The sequence below is a fragment of the Moschus berezovskii genome, chromosome 16, assembly GCF_049115385.1.
Source record: "Moschus berezovskii isolate FMDL1 chromosome 16, NW_MosBer_1.0, whole genome shotgun sequence".
NCBI lineage: Eukaryota > Metazoa > Chordata > Mammalia > Artiodactyla > Moschidae > Moschus > Moschus berezovskii.
In genome coordinates, this window is record NC_142475.1 from 73,420,339 (window position 1) to 73,437,189 (window position 16,851).

The following is a 16,851-nucleotide window of genomic DNA, read 5'->3' on the forward strand; positions in this document are numbered from 1 at the left end:
CCGTTTAACAGATGAGGAAGTAGAGGTGTGGGGGGCTCTGTCACTAGTCAGCGGGCATCCTGCTGCGGACAGGTCTCAGGGGAGGGTGGTGACAACCAAGCCTCTGACCCGTAGGACCCTCTGCTCCTCCACCAGAAAGAGGACTAACGATTTCAAGATGAAGCTCAGGCAGAAAAGTGTAGCACGTGTTTTTGTTTCGTGGCAGGTATGGCAACCTACCTGGGACTTAGGAAGACAACTTGTTCTTCCTAGATTCTACTCCCACTCTTTATTTCTGAAGGGAAATTCAATTAAGCATTATCTGCCTTAAAATTGTTATTGCCTGTAAAACCTTCCTTCTGAGAAGCTGCTGGAAGTAGTGCGTTCACAGGTCATAGCAGGGCAAAACACACAACTAAGCATTACCCGATACCATCCTAATGAAAATGTACACTTGTCACCCTTTAAAAACCCAAAGAGGACACGGATCACATGACATGAAGACAGCTGCTGGGGTGGGACCAAGAGAGGCCTGAGGGTCAGTCAGGTCTTACCTTCAGGCTGGGAAGACTCTTCTGACTTGTCATCATCTTCCAGCTTTTCCTCTTCGTCCTCCTCAGAACCCTTCTCAGAAATGGACTTGGGCCCGGAGTCCACACTGACCTCCACCCCTCTGGGCTCGCTCTTCCCAGCCCCCGGCTCTGCCTCGCGGTCCTGCCTCTGGTCCTTCCTGCCACCCTCGGCCTCCTCCTCCTCCTTCCCCTCGGGCTTCTCGGAGGCCTCCCTGGCCTTGGCCTCGGCTGCCCCTGCCTTGTCCTCCTGACCCGGGGCAGCTGGGGTGGCGGCGGTGGTCTGGCCAAAGCCCAGGGCCAGAGGGTTCAGGGCGGAGGCTCCGCCCGCTCCCCGGGCCTGGGCGAAGTTCTTGTGCGCGTCCAGGAAGGAGAGCTCGGGGTCGTTGAGGATGTGGTAGTCGGTGCGGCTGACCCCGTGCTTGGCAGCGCCCACCAGCAGGTCCCGGTCGTGCCGGCCGCACTCCCACCACTCGGGCAGGTCCAGGCTGGGTTGGCAGAGCTTGAGCCGCTCAGCCAGCTGCGGGTGGTGCAGCACTTGCTCGCGGATCCTGCGCAGCAGCTCGATGCGGTACAGTGTGCGGGAGGCGCGCTCCTCCGTGATGGGCTCGATGGCGGACGACAGGTCCGGTGGCTCTGCGCGGGAGGACCGCGTGTCACCGAGGCAGGCAGCGGGAGGTCCCCGAACCCGCCCAGCCTCTCCCATCCCAGGCTGTCCATGCACGGCCTGCATCCCTGGGGAACCTACGCCCGGCCCTCCCGCCTCTCCGCGCGCTGACTTACCGTCATCCGGCTTGGCGGGCATGCGACACACCCGCCGGCACATGGCCACAAAGCAGCTGAAGTACTTCTCCAGACTCTCGTCGGACTTCTTGTCAAGCCTGGCAAAAGCCCGGAACTGGTTCCAGTCGAACTGCTGCTTCGCAGGGTCAAAAATGACCCCGAATGTGGACACCACGCGGTAAAAGTCCGCCTCCTCCCGCCTGGTCCACCTGTCAGAGAGGAGATCTTAGCTGTGGACTGGTACCTGAGTAAAAAGGCTTACAGGTTACTACTGCTTTTCTTTTAAACTGAATCCATAGTGCTTTTTTTTTTTTCTGCTTTCCTTTTGGTTTGGTTTTGGGAAGGGGCGGCTTGGTGAGGGGGCTGGGTTTGATGGCCATGCCAGGAACAGCGGAGGAGAGAGGAAGGTACCAGAGCCTGAGGAAACCCTAAGACGCTCACTTCTGCCGCTTCTCCGATATGATGGCCTCCCTTTCGGCTTCTAGGGCCCGCACTTCCTCGCGAGGCCGCCGCCTCCGCCGGTCTGTCTTCATCAGCGCCTCCTGCCGCATCTGCTGCCGCTTGTAGCTGCGCTGGTAGGCGGTGATGAGCCTGCGTAGCCGGGTGGTCAGAGTGGAGGTGCTGGGCCAGTACAGCTGGCCTAGTTCGGCGCTGCCCTCACTGTGCTTTCCTGGGGAGGCGGGGAGAACATTCCTGAATGAGAGAACATTCCTGAATGTGTAGCTATGACCTTTGCCATAGGCAGGGTTTCCCATCCAAACAGGATGATTTGCTAACATTCAAATGGGTGTTCATTCGAAGGACTGATGCTAAAGCTGAAGCTCCAATACTTTGACCACCTCATGTGAAGAGTTGACTCACTGGAAAAGACTCTGATGCTGGGAGGGATTGGGGGCAGGAGGAGAAGGGGACGACAGAGAATGAGATGGCTGGATGGCATCACCAACTCAATGGACATGAGTTTGAGTGAACTCCAGGAGTTGGTGATGGACAGGGAGGCCTGGCGTGCTGCAATTCATGGGGTCGCAAAGAGTCGGACACGACTGAGCGACTGAACTGAACTGAAATGATAGCCTGGGAAAAATCATGCTGGTGCTCTCTTAATACTTCCCTGTAGCCCAGATGGTAAAGAATCTGCCTGTAAGGCAGGAGACCTGGGTTCGATCCCTGGGTCAGGAAGATCCCCTGGAAAAGGGAAAGGCAATCCACTCCAGTATTCTTGCCTGGAGAATCCCATGGACAGAGGAGCCTGGTGGGCTACAGTCTAGTACATGATGCCCAAAGAGTCAGACAAAACTGAGTGACTAACACTACTACTAAGGAAGTATGGAAGTTTCATATTAGTGTGGAACTTATAAACCATACTTTCTCAACTCCATGGGGGGGGGGGAAAGCCAAGTTCATATATCAATCAAACATAAAGAAATATACTTTGTGCCACAGACTACATGGTGATAATGCAATACAATATTCTTGAACATAAAAAACAATCATATAATTGTTACCTAATGATTTTACATTAGGGAAAAAGTAGGGTAATAGTCTCAATAAACTGGAAGTTATTTCAGATATTTAACAGATTTCCTGCTTCCATGAGCTATGTTTCTGTAGATGCTTAAAAGATTTCATTAACTGGTATAAGTCATAAATACATAAATTGTCTTTGTCCAAAAAAACAGTTATTTTATCAAAGAGATTGAACATAATAATTAACCAAGAATCAGCAGGAGTTAGCATTCTTCACAACAGAAAGCAGTAGCTGAAGAGGCATTTGGAGAAGAAGCTGCAGCCTGGCCGAGGGGCCTGGCCTGAGTGCCACTCCTCAGCTCGGCTCCCCCCAGCTTTCAGAGTTTTACCTGGGGCGCGTATTTCCATGGGCTCTTCCTTATCTTCCGGAGGAGAATTTGCAAATTCCTCAAAAGCAAAGCAAGAAAGACAAGTTATTTTAATTTGGGGTTCTATTTTGCTTTGTCTTTTAAAGGAAAGGCCGTTATCTATAAAGTTTAATAAGTCTTATATGGGCATATAATATTTTACTGGGGCCATAAAACTGAATGTACTCAAGTTCTTACATCTATTTCATCCTTGAACGGCGTTCTGGTTGGTTTATACTCAGGGTCTTCATCTTCTCTATCAAATTCTCCCCTGTATGAAATGTTTTTAAAAAATGTTTAAATCACACTGATTAGCAAGAGACCGAAGGGAGCCTGAGAAAAAGGAACAGCTCGCCTCATGCTGCTTTGAATTCTGAGCCTGACATCCAAAGCGACTCTGTCGGTATTTGAAATGTGCAGCCGGGAGGGGCGGAGGGTGTGTGTGCACACGGTGGGGTGTGGTGGGGGGAGGGGGTCATGATCATTTGAAAAAGACAAGTTGCAGATTATCTAGAGCCTATATTGTGTTTAAATAGTCATCATGATACATAAACAGACTATACTGGTAAACACCGCTCAAGTCCAAATCAGATGCAGCACAGTGCATGGTGCTGTGTAAGGACTGAACCCTGCCAGTGGATCTGACACTCTGACACTGACATAAAGTTTATTAAAATTTTAAAGTGTCCTTCTTACCCGTCACCGCCATCTGCTAGCATGTCTGTTCCTCTCTGCTCGGCAGCGATGGCCTTGGCATCGGGCATACCAACTCGTTCCAGGAAGCACAGCGCGGGGTCAGCTCGCATGGAGTTGTACTTCTCGTACCCTGCACCATCCCCCCAGCCCAGAGAGGACACACACAGAGACAACGAAGGCCCGTCACTCACAGAACCACAGCACGGCTGCCTCATACCAAGTTCGTCTCTATAAGATGATGGTGTATGCCCGATTGAAACTAACCAGGCTGTAGTAGCCCATTCTTGGAACGCTCCTCCCGGGGCAGATTTGGGGGAGGGGGAAGGCAGATTACATTTCATGGATGTTATCAGAATGACCTTAGTAAATACTAATGAAAAAACAGGTTCAGGGTAATTGCAAGATGCCCAGGAAGAGGTCTGACCCTGTTGTCCCCAAGATCTAATTTTACTTGGCATTTAAAAGGTGGCGTAATGTTCTTCGATGACCTCTGCAGTGGTCCAGCCCACCCTCCCTGTGAGCAGCTTTGGTCCTGCAGGAAGTCCACCACCGGCTGATACATCCCTGTCTACGTCAGGCCAACGAACCTGTCTGATCAGGTTTAGGATGATGCGTGTCAGTAAGATGACACTGTTCCCTCTATGGTTTTCAAACTGCAATTTGCTTTTTGACTGCCCAGGTTGACTAGATGGGAAATGGCAGATCCCAACAGTGCACTGCGGGAAGATGGTTTTTGAGGCTGAGCTCACAAAACACGGCTGCAGTACACAAGCAGAACGGCACAATTCAATTAGGGTGTGTACGACAACACCCCGGCTCCTAACTGCTGTAGAGCCGCCAGCCAAACTGTAATCATGAAAGGTTTTATAAGCCATCATTCTCCCCCTTAGTCAGGCTGGGCTGCCGAGAATACCTCAGCGACCTCCAGAGACTCGGGATTATAATCAGGAATCGTTCACTGTATATATCATGCCAGTTCTGCATCCCCGGCCTTTCAAAGTTAACAAGGCTGCGTCCCACTCTGGGGAGCCGCGGGTTCTCGGCACTGACATTTGTGAAATATTGCTTGGAACAAAGCCCAGGAGGCACTTGTACAGATTAATAGCAGAGGTTAAGCCCACCGTCCACTTTGACATGGGCTGGCAGAGCGCGCGAGGGGAGCCATGCTGGAAGTAAAGTTTCAGAAGAGCTATAGGACAACTTGGCTATTATTAAAACAAATATGGTTTGGGTTCTATTTACAGCCAAGGAAGAAATGTTTTCTTCTCAAATACTCAACAAACATTCAAAAACAGCATCTGATATTTACAGTTCATATTAGATTTTTCGTGCGGGGAAACCGTAGATGCCAAGAGTCCTTTGGAACTAGCCTCATTAATATTATGACTTTGGAAAGAGTGTGCAGAGAGCTCTAAATAAAGACAAAGACACATGGTCAAGATGGGGTCTGACACAGACGCCCCTTACCGTGCTTGAATACGCCGATGAGGAGGGACTTGTCTGCTTCCTTATCCCACCAGTCTGTGGGGACTTCCGCATGGAAAGGTTCAGGTATCCACACGTCAGCTTCACTGTAAAGACAACCACTGATGTGATATTTACAATAGACCCCAATGTTGGAAAAGAATGCTAAGTGAGAAGCATGACACTCGCCCCCTTCCCACGACAAGCACCTGAGCATCGTGAAGTGGGGTGGGGATGCTGGGGCGGTGCGAGCAAAGGTTGCAGGAAAGGGTGGAAGTCGGCCGCCTTCTACCGGGACCAGAAGTGAGCTTTATCACACAGGACCCTGTTTTAAAGGTCACCTCAGAACACCAGTCATTTAGTTCACACCTTTCTGTACATCCACACAGACATATAAACAGGCTTCTACCGATTCTCCTCATGTCCCCAGGCTGGTAGGACAAACACTGCATTCGAGATGCAGCAAGGGAGATGCGCTGAGGGTGCAGGAGGTTGGAAGCGCGCCCCCCACCCGTGATGTGGACTCCGACCGCCGGCATGGTCACAGCGAGGAGGAACGCAGGCGCGTACCCACCTGGAGTCGGCGCCCTCCAGGATCTTCTCTGCCTGGTCTCCTATCACTTCTTGTCTCAGGTAGTAGAGCATGCGGACACGCAGCAGGACCCTGGAGAGGGAGACGGGGGAGGGGGGGAAGTTCTTAACTTCGGGACTGTTTGCCAACAGTGGCTTTTGGCAGCTGCTGCTGTTCATCCATCATCCTGCCAAGGCTGATTAGCCATGCTGTATGGTAGGCTTGAAGCGTGACAGATGGTGCCACATAATCACCTCTGCGTGTGCTTTCTGCTGGCTTCCAACCGGCCTGCCTGGCAACCGCGCCCCCTGCATGGGAGGGCCGGCGCTCAGCCCGGCCCGGGCGCACTTCATTTAGTCCTACCTAGCGCAGCTTGTGAAGTTTAGACACGTAGCCCACCACTGCCTCTGAAGTATTGAAGCAAGTTTGTAAACAACTGAGCAGATGGCTTTCAGTAACTGTTCTGCTTCATTATCTCATAAAATTTCCTCAGCTGCTGCCTTAATACCATTTTTGGAAGCACATCAGAAGTTGTAGGAATAAACGAGATATAAAATCTGGTTTTACTACCTGACAATAAACCCTCAATACAGAATGTCAGGTTTTCCAGATTATACAACTTTGCTTCCGAGGAAGGAAGATGGTGATGGGGGTGGATCCTCGCCGGGCCACCCCTTAAGGGGCAGTACCCATGTTTTAATTCCTTCTAGCTTACATAACCTGGAAGCCCAAGTTGTCACTTAACAAATAATAATAAAACATCACAAAGGAGATTAAAGTGTGTCCGGTTTGCTGAAGTTCTCAGTCATTTTTAAGGAATTGGTTTTTAAAAGCTCATGGAATTCTCGGAACCAGATTTTCAATCTCATATGGATTTTCTCAATGGTGTAAAACTAATTCTTTGGATAAAGCCCACCTGGTAAACCCCCCCAAAACTCTGAAGTCTAGCATCTCCTGGACTGGCCTTGGTGTGCATTCAGGACAGACATCTGAAGACCACCGCCTTGTCCATGAGCAGACGAAACCAAGTGTGATTCCCATCACACACTTGGAGAACACTTCACAATCCGTGTGTCACATGTACTATCACTAATTCATTTGATCCTCATGGTAACACTAGGGCAAAGTGGGACAAGTTACGATTACCATTTCCTAAGCTAACAGAAAACAAGTGACAGACTTCAAAGTCACAGAGTCACTTTAAGCATGGATCACTCAGAATTAGGCCATCTGACTCCACCACTTTGTACTGTCTCTAGGGATGTGGACCCTGTCCTTGAACATATCAAAATGGCAAGTTAGGGGTAGCTTCACCATGACAGACCACTCCTGATCACACACAGACATCCTGTATTCCACCTGCCCCTGATCGCACACAGACACCCCCTATATCACCCGCCCCCAATCACACACAGACACCCCCTTTACCACCCGCCCCCATCACATACAGACACCCGGTGTACCACCCGCCCAATCACATACAGACACCCTATGTACCACCTGCCCTGGATCACACACAGATACTCCCTGTATCACCCGTCCTGGACCACACACAGACACCCTCTGTACCACCTACCCCTGATCACACAGAGACAACCCATGTACCACCCACCCCGGATCACACATAGACACCCCCTGTATCACCTGCCTGCCTGTCCAGCATGGGGGCTGCTCCTGGCCAGCCTGGGTTCTCAACAGGCAAAACACAAAACCGTAAATACCTTAATATACTACAAGATAAGAGATCTTTTTGGAAAACTTGTTTTTATTAAGATTCCTTTCTCTGGATAAGATTAAAAATTGGCTGTGCCACACTAAACCTGCAGAAGCTAAGTGACAGTGTGGGCAGCCGTACCTGGCATGAGCAGAGTCTGCAGCCCAGTTCTCCTCACAGAGGATGCTCAGCCAGGAGGCACCCTCCACCTTTACCTGGATCTTCTTTCATGCACCAAACCTCAGTGCAGCAGCAGTAACCCTAGCAGTTTCTCTCCCTTCAGGAGAAGACAAGGTTTTCTAAGTTATGAGGAGTTTTAGTTTTGTGGATGGAGGCTTTCACGAACTATTGTAACTGTGAATGTCATCTTTCTTCTAGAGGAAAATATTCAAACTCATGTACAGGCAAGCTGAGTGCCCCTGAGGGATACATGGTGGGTCCTGGCAGGATAAAGAGGTGATGGAAGGTGGCCTCGGACTCTAAGGGGTTTGCATGTGGTGAGTCAGGATACCCCTCGAGTCCCCAGTGTTAACCTTCATTCTGGTGGCTGGTCCCACTAGGGTCTGTTTTCTGGACGAGCATCCAGGTCAGGACCACAGGTGCACTGAACTGTCCCACACCTTCCATCTCCTTCAACCCAAGACAGTTCCTGTCTTGTCTTTTGAAACTTTTGAAGCGGACTGGCCAGGTATTTTCCAGGAGATCTCACAATTTGGGTCTCGTTTTTCTCTCTAACTGCTCATCCCAGAGAGGAGGTGGAGACATGGCCAGTTCTCTTGAGAGCCAGGTAAGATGTGAAGAGCATGAGTTACAGCTCATGTACTAACCAGGGTGGGTGCCCTATGGAAATCTGTGATTGACGTCAGAGCGGGAAATTAAAAACCGCTGTCTCAGTGAGGCCTGAGAACAGAGGCCTGCTCCCACACTAAAGCCCTTCAGTTACGGTTTGTCTGAATCCAGAACTCGTAAGGTATGGACCCCAACTTCACAGAAAACTGCAAAGAAACAGAAGTTTTCTAATAGCTATGACTGGGGCAGGACTTTATGGAGAACCACTATGCTATTGACAGTAACAGTGGTTTCTGAGGTGCCAAGATGGTTTGAGGTAATGGTTTTGAAGACTCAGAAAGGAAAATCTTTGTCAGTCAAAATCTAAGAATCGTGATCAAAGGTGGTCCCTGAAAGCACCATTACATTTAAAAAAGGACAAGAACCATGAGTCAGGGCAACCCAGGAGAAGCAGCTGTTTTCTAGGAAATTATTTCACTGAGGCTTTCGACGACCCTGAGGGAAGACAGGCTTCAGACACATGGGCAGTGGGGTGGGGGTGGTCGAGAGCAAGGGCGGCGTCCTTCAACTAGCTGAGGGACCTTGAGTATCCAAGACTTGATTTCCTTGTCTGGTAAAGGGGGATAAAAGAGCCAGATGACTCGTCTTAGACAATCAAACAGAAAATCCACAGGAAGTGCCTGGCGTGCTGCCAGTAATAGGTGCCCAGACTTTTGTTGGTACGATATACAGACAGACATTTATTGAAGCTCTATTTGACAAGTAAGGAAAGCGAGTCTGAAAGAGGATGAGAAGCTTGCCCCAAGTCGCCCCAATCAGGAAGGGTGCAAGATGTGCACTGGCTGTGCTGCTGAACCCCAGATACTGAAAACACACGCTCAGAGGAGGGGAAGCATCCACAGGTGGAGGTGCTGGCTCCATGTGTCAGCAGCTCACTGAGCTCTGAGCAATGAAATTAAATCAGGTCCAGTTCCCTTCAGTTATATATAATCAGGTTCTGGAAATAAAGGTGAGGAATAGGATTCTAAAGCTCACAGGTAAGAAAAAATGGACCCAACAACCGAGGAGTTGTGTGTGTGTGTGTGCGCGCACGCACACATGTGCTAAGTCACTTCAGTCGTGTCCGACTCTTCACAAACCTATGGACCGTAGTCCCCCAGGCACCTCTGTTCATGGCGTCACAAAGCAAAAAGTATCATCTAAACTCCCCAGCCCCTTCATGGGAAGCAGTCAGTTGAAGGCAGGATTATATAAAGCTAACCACAATTCTCTAAACACGTTGGCTAAAACTCAGCTATCCACATGTCCACAGCACCATCATTCACAACAGCCAAAGACATCCGTGAACCCAAGTGCCCATCGATGGATGGATCAATAAAATGTGGTCTATATACACAATGGAGTATTACACAGCCATAAAAGGGAATGAGCTTCTGGTAGAAGCTACAATATGGATGACCCTTGAAAACACTATGTTCAGTAAAATAAACCAGCTACAACAAGGCAAATACTGTAAGATACCTAGAATAAGCCAATTCTTAGAGACAGATGGTGGGACGGTATTGTCAAGTGCTGAGGGCAGGAAGGGTGAGTAATCATTTAATAGGGACAGAGGTTATATTAAGGTCCATGAAAAGGTTTGGGGTCTAGACAGTGGTGATGGGCACACAGCAATCTGAATATAATTATTCCCAATGAACAGTATGCTTACAAATAGTTAAAGGAGTAAAACTGTGTTTATGCATCATTACTACTGCCCCCCTCCCCACAAAATTCAGTCCTCTAAAGGCAGGCTTCCATGTGACATGACATCATGTTTCAAGAAAAAAAACAGTAAAGCTGCGCCACAAGAGTGTACTAGTCTTACTGATGGATATCCAGTGTATACGCATACTTGAGTACGCATACATTTAAGAACCAGAAGGGCTGCCTGCTCCCCGCACCCACCCTCCCTGACGTACTTGTTGCAATGGTGCTTCAGGTGCTTCTTGTAACTGTCCTCCTGGAACAAGGCGTCCGGGTTGCAGCCAGTCAGCCAGTCAGCATCCTGCACCACTGGGTGTGAGCTCTGGGCTTTCACCTTCTTGCCCTTCCTACCCCTGGGCACCGGGGCTGACAAACCTAGAACCAGAGTAGTCATGATGATAATAACAATAGACACTGTCCACAACCCCAGTAACCATGTCAGGGTCAGGAGTCAGGGACAGGCAGGGTTTGAGGCGCCCCCCGAGCTCCCTGGAGGCTCCTAGGACCCCGAGCGGGAGGTGCAGACCCACCGGAATGGTTGACCAGGGCTCGCGTCTGGCCATCAGCCGTTGGCGTGATGAGATCCCAGATGAAGCTCTTGATGTTCTCGTCCCCCCGGTAGTGGTTGAGACAATACACAAGGATGGTCCTACAGATGGTCTCCACGTCCTGCTCGCTGAGTGGGCGCTTGTAGCGGCCATGGGAGAGGATGTCCATCCACCGCCCCCAGCTGCAAAGCAAATGTCCACATGTGGACGGTGCCTCCAACCTGAGACCTGGGGCTCTGGTTTCAGAAGCAGGTGGCAGCTTTAGGAGGACTTGGGTCAAAACTAGCGACATCAACATCAGGCAATGGGAAAGCAGTCCAGGTACAGGAGCTAAACACACACACACACATACACACACACAGCCACAGGGTGGGAGCTGACACCCACATTCCCAGCAGGGACCTGAAAACCCTCTGCTCCACTCCTCGAGGGAGTGGTTCCCATGTTCTGATGCTGACCCGTCATCTGAGATGGAAGGTGACAAGTGGCAGGTGTGACCACCCCCACATCAGGAAGCTCGTGGCTGAGGGTGCGGCCGCAGAAGCAGCTGAGTGTCTCCCGATACCCAGACATGAGGTGGTCTTCTGGCTCACATTGGACCCTCGGCCCGGAGCAAGGAAGATTAACGACCAACCACACAGGAAGTTATTAGAAGCATCATTCATTAGAAGCATCATCCATCAACTTGAAGAAAAAAGTTGTATGTAATTTTCATTTTGGTAAGGTGCTGTGTGATGTGTTACAAGGAAATTATAAGGGCACCTCAATAATTAATGGAAAGCCACAAAAAGTCTCCCTCTGAAACCAAGTCCCAAATATAAGCATTTACAGGTCCTCCTGTGAAACAGGGAGAGAAAGGGCCGTGGACAGGCCCCCACATGCAGCCCGCAGGCAGGTGCCATGTGAGCGTACCTGCCCCAGGCTCCAGGTGCTCAGGGCAGAAATCAGCCCCCAGGCGAGGGGCACAGCCTCACCAGTGGCTTTGCCTCTGCCCCACCTGGTCCTCCAGCTTCCAGATTTGTTCTCCCAGTTCCTCAAACCACAGGGTTGGCCCTGGCCTTTGGACACACAGCTCTTCTTGCCAGAAACTCTCTTCTCCCTGTCTGACACCCCACCCTTACTCCCACTCCAGTCTTTGATTCCCCCACTTAGAAGTAGGAAACAGCACCCGAGCTGCCTCTTAAAGGAGAGAAGACCTGTCTGCCTGGGGTGGGGGTGGGGGTGCCATGACCATCCTGCTCACGGGTGAACCCTGGCACAGTGCCTCAAACATGGTAGGTGTTCAGCGCACGTGATGCCTACGGCAGGAGGGAAGGGCTTTACAGAAAGATAAGCATGCTTTCCAGCTTCAGCAGTGATTAATATGCTCTGTTGCTACAGTCAGCAGCAAAATTCTCAACTTTGATGGCTAAGAATGAATCACGGGAACAGGTGAAGTAGCAAAAGGCTCAGGTGGAGGGCCTCCGCCAAGTAAAGGCGGCCAGGAGAGAACCCCCGGCATGTGGAGATGATGCGGAGAGGGGACCCACCTGCCAAGACACGGGACAGGCTACAGTGGATCTGCCTTTACTGCGAAAGCAACCACTGACCCAGCGCACACTGTGCCTGCTGGCCTCACATTCTGCCCCGAGGACAAAGAAGGAGCCCTAGGCCTCAAGGAGTTCTTCACTGGGGCTCCGGCAGGAAGCGACCGTTAAGAGCCATCACCTGATGATGAGCTGAGTGTGACAGCAGGTGCAGGAGACCCTGAGGGGCGGGAGGCGGGGCAGGATGCTGAGGTGATGCCCGCTGGGAGGTCAAGTGCGGGAGGTGGTAGGCAGATCAAGTTTGGGCTGGGGGAGTGGGGGCAGGGCTGCTTGTGGAAACAGCACACGGCAGAAGGTGAACGAACGGTCTGTCCTAAGAGCAGCCCTGAGTGCCTGTTGGAAGGACCCACACAACAGACAAGGGCCAGGTAAGATCCCTGTCAGCCATGTTAGCAGCATGTCTGTGTCTCTTCTGAAACTAATGATGATCTATTGGAAGAAAGAAATCACAGAGCAGAAGTCATCAGATCTATAGAAACACTGTTTTGGTGGCAGTTTTTTCATTTGAGCAGTATTTGCTTACAGTCCCACCAGGTACAAGAGCATGCTTGTTTAGGAATTCGGATTTGCACCGAGCACCCCGCCTTTTGAATCCCTGTGCCATGGAGTTTCAGAGATGGATTCAATGTGGATCCTGCGGTTGAGCAGAAGAAATACGACCCATTCAGATGGTTGAAATGACCTCCACATTTCAGATAGGCAGGAAGAGCTTTACAAATGAGACCATTGCCTTTAACAAATTTTTATAACAGAAAAATGATGAAACAGTACCAAAAGTGATGACAGAGTGGTAATTTTATGTGAAGGAACACTAGAAAAAGAGACTGTAATTCTGAGACTTCATTCTCAGTTATTAGTGATCAGCAAGTGAATCTGAGTCTGACATGATTCCTTAAAGAACAAATCCCCTTCAAATCTCTGAGGATCTGCACATCTTTGAGTTCTTTAACCACCTGGGTTGCGCCAAAAGCATCTGTGTCCTGGGCAGTCACAGAAATCCAAACATAAATTAGAGTTTTTCCTACACCACTTGGAATTCTAACCATTTTTTGAATGAAATTCCATTTCTCACGTGAGCTTGACTCACCCATAGACGAGCAGGTTCTTCTCAACTCGGAAGCACTCGCTCCTGGCATAGCCCTGGGACCTGTCTGGGGGCCGCCGCGGCTTTGTGCAGGGCTTCTCCTCTGAGTCGCTCTCCAGGTCTGAAAATTCCATCAGCTCATCCTCCTTCACCGCGCTGTACAGCCTGGTTTGCTTCCTCACTCTCGGAGTGTCAATAACCAAGTTGTTCTGAAAGACAGCAGATGCTGTGAAAATTCTGAAAAGGAAGCCCTGGGAGAGGTCAGACAGGGGTCAATGTGACCGCTCACTCACCCTCCCGTTTAAGGCATCGATATCCAATTCTGCCTTCTTCGCCCACTTTTGCCAGAAATTTGGATCATCCAAGGAAATATCTGTCCTATTTCCAGATGCAACAAAACTGGCCTAAAGGGGGAAAAATATTCATTACTTTGCAATGGTTTTCTCAGAGGTGCACTCATTCATTCACTCGAACACATAGGCATCCTTCCACTGTGTGTGTGCCAGGTGTCATGGTCAGTGGGACTAGGACGAAGGACTGTCCCTTAGGCAGCTCACTGTCCAGGGGTTGAGACCGATCAGGAAATAAAAGATGACAGCACCGCCTAATAAATGACAGGTGACAGAGGCATGTACAGGTGCAGCCAATATACAGAGGGGAGCCCTAGCCAGGCTTAGGTGGGGTGGGGGTTCCTGCTGAGAAGAGAGAATACGCCCTCCGGAACACAGTGCCAGAACCAGCCTGTTAAAATCCCACAGAACAGGGCTCCCCTGGTGGTCCAGGGTTAAGAATCCACCTTGCAATGCAGGGGATATTGGTTTGATCCCTGGTCCACAGAGATTCCACAGGCCAAGGGGGCAACGAGACCTCTGCACCACAGCTATTGAGCCTGTGCTCTGGAGCCCGGGAGCTGCAACTGCTGAGACTCTGAGTCACAACTGCTGAAGCCTGTGTGCCTAGAGCCCGTGCTCCACAACAAGAGAAGCCCCCACAATGAGAAGCCTGAGCACCGCAACTGGAGAGCAGCCCCTGCTTGCTGCAACTAGAGAAGGCTCAAGTACAGCAACAAAGACCCAGCACAGCCAAAAACTAATTAATTAATTAACTTAAAATACAGAAGGCCATAGGACAAGAAAGCAAGTGGAAATGTTCAGGGTGGAGCTTGTGCAATGGCACACGGGCGAAGAAAGGTGATTGGGCCATGTAGCCGGGGATTCGGATGGTCAGGGGGGTGTTGCCCAAGGTCAAGCTGGTGAGGCAGGCAGAAGCCGGGGCCAGCAGGGCCTCGCGTGTCCTGTTAGCAGAGTCCAAACCCCTTCCTCAAGCAGCAGGAAATTCTTTGAAAATGGGAATAATCTCGAGAGGGATGAGATCATATAGCAAAGTCACCTGTCAGAGGGACCACACCAGTGTCCTGGAGCAGGGGATGGGGTGGGGTGGGGGGAGCGTAGAACAGAGCAGGACAAGCTGTGGCCAGGGTTTAGGGAGGAAATGGGGAAGGTCTGCCGAAATGAAGAAAAGGAGACAGGCTAGAAGGTAGTCTTTAAAAGGTAAAATTAAAGGGGTTAGAATGTGAGGGCATGTAAAGCCTGAAGGAGGAGGAAGCCATGAAAACCCCAGCATTCAATTCTGGCATCTGAGAGGTGTGACTCAGGTGAAGACAACAGGGATGTGTGCGCAGAGGTGGAGGGACAGAGGTAATGAACCTGTTTTGGTACCGAATGAATCTGAAGTATCTGTGGGGACGGAGGAAAGAACCTGAAAAGAGGCTGAAAGGTGTGAGGGAGAAGGTGTTGGGTCACTGAGCCCCGACAAGGAGACCCTTTCAAGACTGCAGTAGCTGTGAGAAGTGGAGCAGCTGTGACAAGTGGAGCAGGTGGGACACGTGCAGTAGCTGGGATAACTGGATATCCATAGGCAAAAGAAGGGAGCTGGACCTCTGTCTCATATCACACACAAAAATTCACTCAAAAAGGGATCAGGGGCATAAAAGTTAAGAGTGAAAACTATAAAACTCTTAGAAGAACGCACAGGAGCAAACCTTTGCAATCACAGGTTCAACAATGGATCAGAAGCACACACGATAAAAGAAAAACACGGGTAACCTGGGATTCTTAAACACCACTAAGAAAGGACTAAGAGAAATATCTGCAAATTACCTAATGAGAAACTTTTATTTGGAATACTTAAAACTCAGTAAAAAAAAAAAAAAAAACTAAAAAAGGTTCAAAGCTGTTCAGAAGATCTGAAGAGACATTTCCCCAAAGATAATATATATCAATACTTGGCCAACAAGCACACGAATAGATGCTAAATAGTATCAGAGAAAGGCAGATCAAACCAGAGTGGGCTATCATGTCACACTCAGTAATAGGGTGATCATTAAAAAAGACAGACAACAAAAAGTGTTGGTGAGGATGTGGACAAATTAAAACTTTAACCACTGCTGGTGGGGAGGTGAAATGGTACAGTCACTTTAGAGAAGAGTCTGGCAGTTCCTCAGAGGGTTAAACACAGAGTTACACAAGACCCAGCAATTCCATTCCTGGTATATAAGCAAGCGAGGTGAAAACATATGTCCACATAAAAACTTGTACACAAATGTTTGTAACATCATTTGTAATAACCAAAAAATGGAAACAATCCAAATTTCAGCACCAGCTAGTAAATGGGTCAACACTCAAGGTCCATATTCAAATGGTAAGTAAGGTGCAGCCATAGAATGGCATGTGGTTCAGCGATAAAAGGAAAGAAATGAGTGATAACGTGCTACAACATGGATGAGCCCCCAAAACAGGCTAAGGGAATGAGGCCAGACACAGAAGGCCACATGTTGTATGATTCCATTTATATGAACTGTCCAGAGAAAGCAAACCTAGAGAGACAGAAAGCAGAGGAGTGGTTGCTGGGACTTAGATGGGGAGGGGGGTGGGGTCAGGACTGTTAAAGGGTGATCTAGACTTAGATGTTGGGATACTTGTACATGTCTACATACGGTAAAGGTGCTGGATGGTACACTTAAAATAGGTGGGTTTTATGGTAAGTAAATTACATTTCCATAAAGTTGCTCAAAATGAAAGTGGCAAGTGTGGCACTTGGCTTGGAGGTGGGTGGCTGAAGCCTCAGAATGGGTGGGGGGGGAGCCAGGGGGAGTAGGGGAGGGGAAATGAGTAGACAGTAAGGCAGTGGAGCAGAAGGGTCACTGTCGGACCCTGTGTGGGTTGCTGGTGTGGTTTTTAGCTATAAAAGGAATTATGGGGTTGCAGCCACAGAAGAAAGCAGATGGGGGACTTTTTCAAGATAGGAGTGAGCTGATTGTTCTCAAGGCCTGACCAGGAATCAAGATCCCAGGAAAGGAGGAAGGTAATGACAGAGCAGAGGCTCAAGAAGTGGATGGGAGGGGGGCCAGGACACAGACAGAGGACGAGCCTGGGGGGCCTGGAAGCAG

The 16,851-nt window shown here is 49.7% G+C and overlaps 1 protein-coding gene across 3 annotated transcripts in view; it reads right to left on the reverse strand.

Moving 5' to 3' along the window:
* CHD7 (chromodomain helicase DNA binding protein 7) overlaps window positions 1-16,851 on the reverse strand; it is a 195,490-nt gene that overhangs the window by 12,170 nt on the left and 166,469 nt on the right. For all 3 annotated transcript variants that reach the window (XM_055432544.2, XM_055432542.2, XM_055432543.2), the window contains exons 20-31: window positions 13,697-13,807; window positions 13,407-13,612; window positions 10,716-10,915; window positions 10,401-10,560; window positions 5,940-6,029; window positions 5,369-5,472; window positions 3,902-4,031; window positions 3,404-3,476; window positions 3,188-3,245; window positions 1,773-2,001; window positions 1,332-1,540; window positions 534-1,184 (exon numbers count right to left, since the gene is read on the reverse strand). In XM_055432544.2, the coding sequence (XP_055288519.2) occupies window positions 534-1,184; window positions 1,332-1,540; window positions 1,773-2,001; window positions 3,188-3,245; window positions 3,404-3,476; window positions 3,902-4,031; window positions 5,369-5,472; window positions 5,940-6,029; window positions 10,401-10,560; window positions 10,716-10,915; window positions 13,407-13,612; window positions 13,697-13,807 (2,221 nt within the window). The remainder of the gene's footprint in view (window positions 1-533; window positions 1,185-1,331; window positions 1,541-1,772; window positions 2,002-3,187; window positions 3,246-3,403; window positions 3,477-3,901; window positions 4,032-5,368; window positions 5,473-5,939; window positions 6,030-10,400; window positions 10,561-10,715; window positions 10,916-13,406; window positions 13,613-13,696; window positions 13,808-16,851) is intronic.